Source organism: Dromiciops gliroides, chromosome 2, assembly GCF_019393635.1.
Source record: "Dromiciops gliroides isolate mDroGli1 chromosome 2, mDroGli1.pri, whole genome shotgun sequence".
NCBI classification, from domain to species: domain Eukaryota; kingdom Metazoa; phylum Chordata; class Mammalia; order Microbiotheria; family Microbiotheriidae; genus Dromiciops; species Dromiciops gliroides.
In genome coordinates this window covers 170,288,950-170,300,032 of record NC_057862.1, presented here as the reverse complement: position 1 = coordinate 170,300,032, position 11,083 = coordinate 170,288,950, and the positions used below count along the sequence as shown (strand labels likewise).

The 11,083-nt window shown below is 36.7% G+C and overlaps 1 protein-coding gene across 1 annotated transcript in view; it reads right to left on the bottom strand.

The window, feature by feature from the left end:
• Positions 1-857: 857 nt before the first annotated feature.
• CEP152 (centrosomal protein 152) overlaps positions 858-11,083 on the bottom strand; it is a 75,234-nt gene continuing 65,008 nt past the window's right edge. Inside the window, exons 19-23 of the mRNA XM_043985629.1 lie at positions 6,395-6,488; positions 4,846-4,949; positions 2,741-2,897; positions 2,395-2,498; positions 858-2,117 (exon numbers count right to left, since the gene is read on the bottom strand). Coding sequence (XP_043841564.1) covers positions 1,132-2,117; positions 2,395-2,498; positions 2,741-2,897; positions 4,846-4,949; positions 6,395-6,488 — 1,445 coding nt within the window. The 3' untranslated portion in view covers positions 858-1,131. The remainder of the gene's footprint in view (positions 2,118-2,394; positions 2,499-2,740; positions 2,898-4,845; positions 4,950-6,394; positions 6,489-11,083) is intronic.

Genomic DNA, 11,083 nt, shown 5'->3' with positions numbered 1-11,083 from the left:
CCTCCTCAGAGAGCTCACCAGCCTGGTAGTGGTTTGAGGAATGCCACAGTTACAAACATGAGGCTAGGCTACAACTATTCTCATTCTGTCTCTGATTGCTAAAGTAGGCTGATCTGGGTTCACCTGCATATACCTATAATTTTTAGCTTTTAAAGAGATTCACTTGGGCATAACATCATTTAGGTGGTTATTTATTCCTGTGACCCTTCCTCACTTTAAAGTTCTCATTCTTAATTTGTGGCATGTATGAACTATGTAACTTTTATAGAGAAACTGAATAAAATTAACTAGTTCACAAAATATAGTAGCAGAACACAGTCCATTAACCTGTGTTAGAGCATGAGTAATGAATGTCTAATGAAATAATACTGACTTACATACACACCATCCAGAGAGAAGAAAGTAAGTGAAGCAATGACACTGACGGAGAACTCTTTTCCTGTGGGCATTGTAGAAGTTGTGAAATTATGCAAATATCAACTTGAAAATTTAAGTGATACTTTAAATAGTAAAACCAATAAAAAATTACACTTTGCAATATATGTAGTACATGCTTAAGGGGAAAAAACCTTTTTTCTCTTTTCTACTTGAGATGAAAATAACAATTTTGAGTACATTTTTCAAGGAAAACTGTATTCCCACAGCAAGTCTTTAACCATGTAAAAGTTCAATTAGTATTAAAATTAAATTTTGTTTCCTATATTTACAAATGATTAAGTTTACATTAGACTCTTCAAGAAAACTTTCAACCATGATGCTAAACATTTCTATTACAATATGAATTACAAAATAATTTATAACAATTCTATTAGGGGCCATATATAGTTTTATTTAAATATATAATAATTTAACACTGCATAGCAAACTAATTTATAGGTATAAAAATAGATTCTGTTTAGCAATCAAAAAGAAACACTACATAAAAAGACCAAAACATACCATAAAATTTGGAAGATTAAGGCAACATAAATATTTCAAGTTATTTTATGAGATTACTTTACTCATGTAACAGTCAGATGTTATTAAAATATCCTAAAATAGACAGAGCTCACATTTTTTTTTCAGTACAAATTTTCCCTTTCAGTTCTCTTCTAAATATATTAGTGAATCTTCTTAAACATTGTACAACAATTAATCTAGATTGGCCATTGGGCTATCAAAGCCACTATCCTGTTGACTAGTTTGGGGAGCCAATAACAATTTTCTTGAATGCTGATGATATGCTGAAGAATGAACTGCACTGCTCAGTTTTTTGCAGTCTGATTTCAGTACATCAGAGTTGTGGTGAGATACATGCCCAGGAGGCTTATTTACCTGCTCTGTCTGGGTTCGTTTGTCTTCTTTTTTGACAACAGGAATATGATCATTTTGACATAAGAACTGTCTACAAAGTTTATTGGCTTTGTTCTCTGCATCAGAAAGGCAAGTATTTATTGGAATCTGCATGAAAGAAACTGATTCTATTTGTTTATCCAGGATCCCTTGTTGCAAAGGAAGTAAAAATGATGTGTCACTGCTATTTATGCCTTCGGAAGTTACACTTTTTGAACTCCAGTCAAGGGAGTCACTGGGACCTTCTTCATCTTTTACTGGAGTTTCCTGAATATCAAAATTCGAACTTTTCTCAGCTATGACCTGTTGACAACACTCGGTTCGTGAATTGCATTTACGTTCTTTTAAAATGCGTTTTTCTTTCAGACCCTGAAATGTTACATGACTAGATCCTGAGTCAGAAAGGCCAGGAGCCTGGATCAATGTGTGTGTGTTTTCAAACTGCACATGAGGGCCAATTTTGCTTCTTCCACCTTCACCAGGAACAAATTCAGGATGCATATTTCTTGGCAAATCATCTTGCTGTTTGCATGCAGTCACACTGCCCAGAATGCCTGAAGGTGCTTCCCTGAAAGCAACATGCTTTGTTTCCATGTGTTCTGTATCTTCTAACCGTTGTCTTAAGTTACAAGGTAAACGCTTCTGAAGGACTTGTTCGCTGCCTGCCTTGATCATATTATTCCTGCTGCTTGATTTGTTTTCCATATGGCTTCCTCTGGTCTGATTCATGTAATTTCTTTTTGACTGTTCAATTCCAGGCAGTAGCTCAGATGATCGAGGCACTGCTAACAAGTAAAAGGAAAGAAAACACAAAATTAGAGGAAACACTAAAAACAAAAAGAATTCTTTCAAGTGTTTTAGAAAACTTTATCTACCAATGCTAGAAATTCTTAGGATGTATTTATAAATTACTAGTTAAACATTGAAAATAATCTTGCCTTTCCTTTGCCCTTGTTTTATAAGGCATATTATAAGGCATGTTATAAGGCAGAAACTAAATCTCTAAAGGAATGGAGAGGATAGGAAAAACCAAACTATTGAACTGATTCATTTTTCACATACCTGATGGTGAATTTTTGACCTGGGCTCTATTAACAATAGGCGTTTCCAGTACGTTAGCCATTGTAGCAAGCTTGCTAGCAGCATTCATGATCTTTTTCTCAGCCCTGTTGGGAATTTCAGAATATTAAATCAATATAGTTCAGGGGAAAAATGAGTTTCTCTACTCCTAGGCTTTCTGTTATCCAATTCCCTTTGCCAGTTTTTATAGCAACACAACTCTAAATTTTTTTCACCCCAAATGTCATGTAAAAACACTTAGTTTTGTAACTAGGAAAAATGCTGGACAATCACATGCTTTCCACCTCTCTTGATGCAACAAAACTGTGATCATTTACTTTGGACTCACCCTTCCTGTCTTCCATCATCCTGCAAAAGCTGGTTCAGGCAAACCAGGTAGTATTTGCGCATCCTCCGAGCAGTCTCTTGACGTTCTTTAAGTAGTTCTGCTTTTAGCAACTCAGCTGCTCTTTCTTTACTTCCCTGTATATACCGAATCATATCACCTACAATGTATGAGGTAAAAAAATGTATGGCATTTTTAAAAATAGGATGCCCCAGAGGGAGAAAGGAGATGTTTCATGGGTATTTTCTAGAAAAAGGGACTAGCAGGGAAGCTAAAAACAGTGCTGTTTTAAACAGTGTGATAGAATATTAAGGATTTCCTTTAGGTAGCATCTGAAGATAAACTATTATATATTCCACTGAAATAATGATCACATAAGGTGAAAAAAACGAAGTGTTTCTTGATGAAAAACGTATCATGTTCTAAAAAATCTTGGCAAGAAGACACCATATATATGAGGTAGAGAAATTCCACAATAGTGATGAGTATTTAATAACATATTTCAACTCCATATTATGACCTACATTAAGGGAGGGGAAGGAATATTGGAAAAAGGAGAAAAGATATTGAGAAACTGACATTGAGAAGAGAAAAGAAAGCTTAGAAAGACTTGTCCCTTGTTGGGATGTGATGGAACTTGAACTGTGAGTGTCACTGAAATACTACTTAGCAATTCATAGGCTCACAGACAGTGCAGGGAGGAGACTTAAGGGTTTGACCCTGTCATATAAAGATGAGGAAGTTGATGCCTGGAGAGGTGAAAGAGGGTTTGGGCCCATGCCCTTCGGCTCCATGTCTAGGGTTTTGTAACCTCTGACACCTCTCTGTGTGGTCTTAGTGACCTGTGTGCTTCCTTATCTGTAAAACAAGAGGGTGGACTGAATGCATTCTTAGGTATCTTTGAATTGGACAGTAAAGGAGAACTAGGAGAGCAGGGAAGGAGTTGTTGTGAACCAGACATATCAATGCCAGAGTTAGATCCTGACTAAAGAAATTCCTCATACCTGTTCTACCAGGACCATCACACGTTTATAGAACACCTACACACCTATAATCTCAAAATATCTATGGTTTAGAATAAAAATGGAAGAATGATCACATTTAATTAACATTAAGTAGGGTGTAACAATGTATAAATCCCCGTATGACAATTAACCAACCAATAAACAAGCATCTATTGATTAAGCATCTACACACACACACACGCAAATTGTATGCTAAGCACTGTGCAATATAAGGAATAAAAATGAAAACTGTCCCTGACCTCAAGCAGCTTATATTCTGCAGGGAAGACCACATCTACACATAAATTTATATATAAGATACATGAAATATTGAATACTAGGAAATCTGTAAGGAGCAGCTTGAAGGGATAGAGAACAGCAAAAAGGTTAACTTTTTTTAATTTTTATTTTTGGTGAGGCAATGGGGGTTAAGTGACTTGCCCAGGGTCACACAGCTAATAAGTATCAAGTGTCTGAGGCCAGATTTGAATTCAGGTACTCCTGAATTCAGGGCCAGTGCTTTATCCACTGTGCCACCTAGCTGCCCCCCTTGAGGTTAACTTTGAAGGAAAACAAGGGATTCCAAGAAGTGGAGGTAAGGAGGAAGTATATTCTAGACATAGGAGTCAACTTGTGTGAAGGCACAGGGATATATCAGGCATTAACACATGTGGTTATTCAATTTCTGCTCGCTCAGTTCTCTAGTTATGAGGAACTCACTATGGAGGCAAGGCAATTGATTCTATTTTCAGAGAGCTGTAATTGTTAGGAATTTCCTCCTTGTATTCTGGACTTTTAATGACTGGTTCTAGTTTTCCCTTTTTTATTATTTAATTTGTAAAATAGTCAAAGTACTATTGAAATATCACCCCACTCAAAATCAAATGATTGTCTATTATAGGACCCAGCTTTCTATCACTTCCATAAATGTGCAGAGAAATCTAGAAAAGGTATCAACATTCTCTGAGATGTGAGTTTTTCCATAAATGTCTAATGTCTAGGTATTGAACTAATGAGAGCTAGAAGAATCCCTTTTACAATATCTTAAGAAGATTTTTTTAAACTTTGTATAGACTGGGTTGCATAGATTCTATAGGAACTCACTCTTAATTTTTTTTACAGCTTTAATGTAATGTCCACGAAGTTCTTCCAAGCCCTTTCCACTGCATATCAGGCAGCTATGGTCAACAGCACCTTCTGAAAATGATCTAAAAAAACAAACCAAGGGTTCAAAGTTCAATTCAACATACATTTATGAAATACCCCCACTCTGTGCCAGACACTGTGCTAGATGCTGTGGATTTAAAGAAAAACAAAAACAGAATAATCCCTGCACTCAAGGAGCTTATAGTCTATGGTGGAGAAACAACATATACATAAATACAAACTATAAGTAAAATAAAGACAAATTAATTTTGGGAAGGAATGGAGAACACATAGCTAGGGAAATCAGAAATGAGCCAGAGTTAAGAGGTGACATCTGAGCTAACCCTCATAAAGAGCTAGATATTCCAAGAAGCAGAGGTAAGGAACAAGAGTACTCTAAGCATCAGGAACAGTGTATGTAAAGGCTTAGAAAGGATGTGCAATGTCAGGTATGAAGAACAATAAATAGGCAAGTTTGTCTAGAATATCAGTAAACCAAAGGCGAGGATAATGGGAAATCAATCTAGAAAAATAGGTCAGATCCAGACTGCAAAAGGCTTTAAATGACAGGAGTTCATATTTTATTCTACATGCAGTAGGTAGTCACTTAAACTTCTTGAGCAGGAGAATGGCATGGTCAAACCAATGATCTAGGAATATAAACTTGACAGCAAGTAAAGGATGAATTAGAGTGGAGGATGGAAACAGGTTTATCAATTAGGAAGCTACTGTACTACTCCAGGAAAGAGGTAATAGGCTGAATTAGGGTACTAGCTATGTGAGAGAAGGGGACTAATGTTAGCAACGTTGATAAGGTAGAATTGATAAAACTTGGCAAGTGCTTGTATATGGGAGTCAGGGGGAAAGAGAAAGAAAAGAGTTAACTCTTAAAATCTGTACACCTCAGTAACTGGAAAACTGGCAGTGCCCTCAAAAGAAATAAGGAAGTTAAGAAGATATATGGGTTTTCTGGGAAAAGATGGGTTGTTTTGGATGTGCTGAGTTTGAGGTGTCTGTGGGATATCCAGGTGGAGATGTCTAGCAATCAGTCAGCAATACAGGAATGGGAATGAGAATAGAGATCAAGTTATGATATATGCCATCTAGAAGATAGCTCACAGAAATGATCAGTGAACCAATGGAAGCTAATGGGATCACCAAGATAGAGAAGAAGCAAGACCCAGGATAGAAACCTAGTCTATACTTGTACATGGGAGACAGACTACAGATTGTGATCCAGCAAAGGAAGGAGCTGTCTGTCCGTGGAAGGGTAGAAGCACGCAAGTGCAGTGTCAAGGAAACTCAGGGAGGAGAGTTTCCCTAGGAGAGAGTGGTCAATAGTGTTAAGCACTATAGAGAATTCCAGAAAGATAAAGACTGAGAAATGCTCACTGGATTTAACAATTAAAGACATCAAAAAAAAAAACCCAAACCAAAAACAAATCTCAAGTGACAAATTTCATTTGGAAAACAAATCGACTGTTTCTTTGAAATAGAAACAGTCTACCTTGGTGGTATGCTAAGTGCTCTCAGTTCTTCCAGTTTCATCTTCATCTCATTGTTTTCTTCCATTAATTCTTCAACAACTCTATTGTTTTCTTCTGCAAAATAAAAGTTTGTAGTTTTATGTCTAGGTCTCTTACTGGTCTTTATTTGACCACATTCCTTCTCTTCCTACCTCAACTCTACCCTGGCTACAAAGATTTAGAAAGAAAGCTATATAATTTTTAGTTATTCTCATTCCAGAATGATTACTCCTTTGTTTTATTTTCTCAGCACATAAAAACTATACCTCACTGGGGCAGCTAGGTGGCGCAGTGGATAGAGCACCCGCCCTGGATTCAGGAGGACCCGAGTTCAAATTGGAGTCAGGAGGACCTAAGTTCAAATCCAGCCTCAGACACTTAACACTTACTAGCTGTATGACCCTGGGCAAGTCACTTAACCTCAATTGCCTCACCAAAAAAAAAAACTATACCTCACCACTATGTATTTATTTGTATGCCATCTAAGAATTGCCCTCTGTTTCATAGAATGACACAGGATGTCACAAATAGAAGGGTCTTCAGAGCTCCCATAATCTGGTTCTCTTATTTTTCAGAGGAAGAAAAACAGGTCCAGAAACATCAAGTAATTTGCCCTAAGGGTGACAAATTGCTAGTTAGTGGTAAAACTGGGACTTGGATATAGTTATTCCAACTCTATAGTCCTCTCCACACTGTTGACCTCTCTTCTCAACCTGGATGCTCTCCCTTCCTGAGGTTATTGTGACATTGCTTTGCTGTATTTCTTTTACTGGTATAGTTTCCTTCTCTGATCCTTTAGCCTGAAGTGAGCTTGCTGACTGCCCTGACCACCACTGTAGGCTATGTGTGGGCGGGGGGGGGGGGGGGGGGAGGGGGAGGGAATTGACAGACTTATGAATAAAAGGTCATATGTGGTATGTATGCTTCCCCTGCTACACTTTGTAGTTCCTTGAGCCTATCTTGTCCTTACAAGTTCCAAAAGGGAAGCAGCAGGTCCCTGTGTTTCTGCATTCCTTATAGTTCTACTAGGAACATAGCCTCTATGTTTGCTGAATGAATGGTTCAGACCCAAACTCAATGGCATAATCATTACCTTCTATCCTACTCTATCAAAAGGGAGGCACATTTAAAGAATCTCTGTTTCAATTCTGAGGACTTCCAAAATCTTTGCATAAGAGGATAAGTTGGCATTGACATGGAGAACCACTGATTACTCTCAAGGATGTTAAGCTATTTTTATGATTCACTGAATGCTACCAAATCAAAGGTAGTAGTAAAAAGAACTCTGGACTAGAAATCAACAGACATGGATTCTAGTTCCAGCTCTGCTCCTGACTAGCTATGGAAAATAGGTAAGTCACAAACACTCTGGACCTCAGTAACCTCATGTATAAAATGAGAAGATATCAAAGATCTGTTCTAGTTTAAATATACTATGAACTCTAAGAAAATATTTGGAAAGAGGAATTATAGAAACAATTTTTTTTTAAAAAACCACACCGATTGCTGCTGTTTTTCTATTTTAAGGTTTTTTCTTATTGCTCGGATTCTTCTCTTATAGCATGACTGATGCAAAAATATGTTTAATGTTGTTATGTATGTGTATGTGTGTATGTACATATGTGTGTGTGTGTGTATATATATATTATACATATACATATATATATATATATAAAACCTATATCGCATTGCCTGCTGTCTGGGGGAGGGGGGGAAGGAGAGAGAAAAAAATTGGAAATTGGAAATCCTATGTAAACAAATGCTGAAAGCTACCTCTACATGTAACTAAAAAATAAAAAAGGAAAACAACACACCAATGCAATACTACTGAATAGTCAAAGTCTTAAGACTAGTAATCAAAGTACTAGGGTTCTGGTCTTGGCTTTATTATCAACTTGGGTGGTCTAAGAGAGAAGGTTGATTTTTCTGACTTATTCTTTATTCATGTACTAAACTAGGTAACAATCTCAAAAGGGAATTGTGCCAAATGACTATTTCATGATTACAATGTGAAATATAAAATATTATTATTGAATAGCAACAGTAACCAACAACTCTTGCCATACATTGTGTATAGTATTTTCCTTCTGTAATTTACTTGGTTTACAGAATTTCACAGTAACATTTTTATGTAGATATGTATAGGGTTTGTATAAGCATTCCATTTGTTCTTCTGGCCACCATTCCACTAATGAGCTAAAATAAATGTAGACACAAGGGTAGTTTTAATTCTGAAAAAAAAAAATCTGACCTCAAAATTCTATCTAACCTTTTCTTATTTTCAAGTAATTATTTATCTTTAACATTTCTCTGTAAGCAGTGGCTAGTAGCATAGAACTTCTCTGTCCTTCTCCTGGACTTTTCAAATTTCTTCTTTTGAGGACACATGGAAAAAAAATTTTTTTAAGTGAGGCAATTGGGGTTACACAGCTAGTAAGTGTTATGTGTCTGAGGCTAGATTTGAACTCAGGTCCTCCTGACTCCAGGGCCGGTGCTCTATCCACTGCGCCACCTAGCTGCCCAGGACACATGGAAATTTAAATGGAGATGCCAATGAATAGAATTTCATATGTCTTTTTTGCACAGTTTGTGTTTCTTAAGAGATTATACTTCTAATATTTTACCACACAGAGGAATATATACTGCTAAAAAAATCTTGGTTGGTTTCCTCTTTTGGGCAATACAGAAAAAAGGTTCCTTTTGGTTGTCTTGATGAAGCTGGCTAATAGAGATGGGAGATTTCTGAATTTTTTTTGCAGTGATGCAGGGGTTAAAAAGTTGAATTTGGAGTCAGAAAGATCTGGATTCATATTTTGTTTTTGTCACTTATTCATTATATAACCCTGGACGAATCACTCATCCTCTCCAGAGCTTCAGCTTCTCTGTTGAATTACATCAGTACTACCTAGTTGAGCAGATTGTGGTGAAACTCAAGTGAGATAATGCATATTTAGATGTACTTTGCAAACCTTAAAGCACTATGTCAATGTCATCAATTATTATTTGACAAACCCCTTAAGACACACTCTAGTCTCCCTGTTACACTATCAATTCTGCAGCTTCATATAGAGTAAACTCTTGGTTAGCCATATTACCTAAGACAGAAGTATGGCTAATGTCTACTCATTTCTATTTGGCTATGAGATTTTCTTTTTACTTACATTCAAATATAAATGATGACTAAGGTACTGGGGAATCACTTCAAACAAACCAAGTTACCCTGAGAAGGGCTAACTCAGGACAAAATGGGAAGTTATTTAGCTTTCCCATCCTGAATCATTGCTCAGCTCCACTTGGCAACCCAGTCTACCACGAATATTAAGACAGTTTGTGTTTCAGACGATTACTAATACTAGCAAGATTTCCCTATTAAGAAGTAAGCTGCATAGAAAGTAAGAGATGGAGAAGATCCAGAGAACAACTAAAATGATCAAGAGCATAGAATCGTTGCCATAAGAGAAAGACTAAAAAATTTAGAACTCTTGGTCCAGAAAGACAATTGCTGAGGCTATGTCTTCTCACTTAATTTCTCTGGGCCTCATCAGTCTATTTATATGTAAAATGAAGGGATGGATTAGATTATCTCTAACAATCCTTCTAGTGTTTTTGCCATTTAAAAAAAGACAAAACCAAAGCCCTAAATTTACTGGAATGTTTTTCTGCCTCTAGCTTTTACAAGGAAAGGACAAAATACAAGAAAAAAAGAACCAACTTCAGTGATTTAGGTGTGTGTGTTTTTAAAGCAACTCTGAGGAATCCCTGATAACAAATTTAGTTCAAACTTTCCACTGATCTTTATAATGATGACTTCCTTCCTATCCCCCAAGATACTTTAATGTTGATTCATTAAAATGTCATTCAAAACACTCTTTCTTGCTAAGTTAGGGAAGTAAAAAAAAAAGATTTTTTTTTTAAGATTTCCAAAAGCTGGAGCACAAAGGGGCTTCTGGCTAGTTTTCAGTCAATCAAAAAAGTTACACCAATAAAAAGCCCTTATTCCCTAAGAATTCTAGCTGAGGTTTTATATTAAATCAGTCTATAAAATTATGATGAGTATGGATGCTCTTTCTAGCAGAGGTACCAAGCTAGAAAGTTTGAGTATGGATCCAGTGACAGACTATTATCTGCCATTCAAGAAATCACGTAGCTAAGTTTGGATAGGCTTACCACCAGGTTGGCAATAGGGTGATGAATTTTTTGGCCATAGCAATTCTTTAAAGACTGAATTGTAGGGGCAGCTAGGTGGCACAGTGGATAGAGCACCGGCCCTGGAGTTCAAGTCCGGCCTCAGACACTTAACACTTACTAGCTGTGTGACTCTGGGCAAGTCACTTAACCCCAATTGCCTCACTAAAAAAAAAAAAAAGACTAAATTGTAGGTGGGTTGGGATCTACACTAGGTCAACATAGGGGTCTCACTGGTGAAATTTTGGTTCCCTAAAATATGTCTAAATGATACCACCTATGGCCAAACTGTGTAGAATGTGCCAGATCTTACTTGATATCTCATAAAGCTCAAGGAAGGGCAGAGGCCTGATTAACACTTGGAAAAGAAACCCATTAGGAAACCTTAGAATCACAGGCTTTTTTTTGGCCTCAACTAACATTATACTCTAATTCTTTATTGTGGTATAAAGGTAACCCTTGGTTCTTGAAGACTGTGTCTTAAG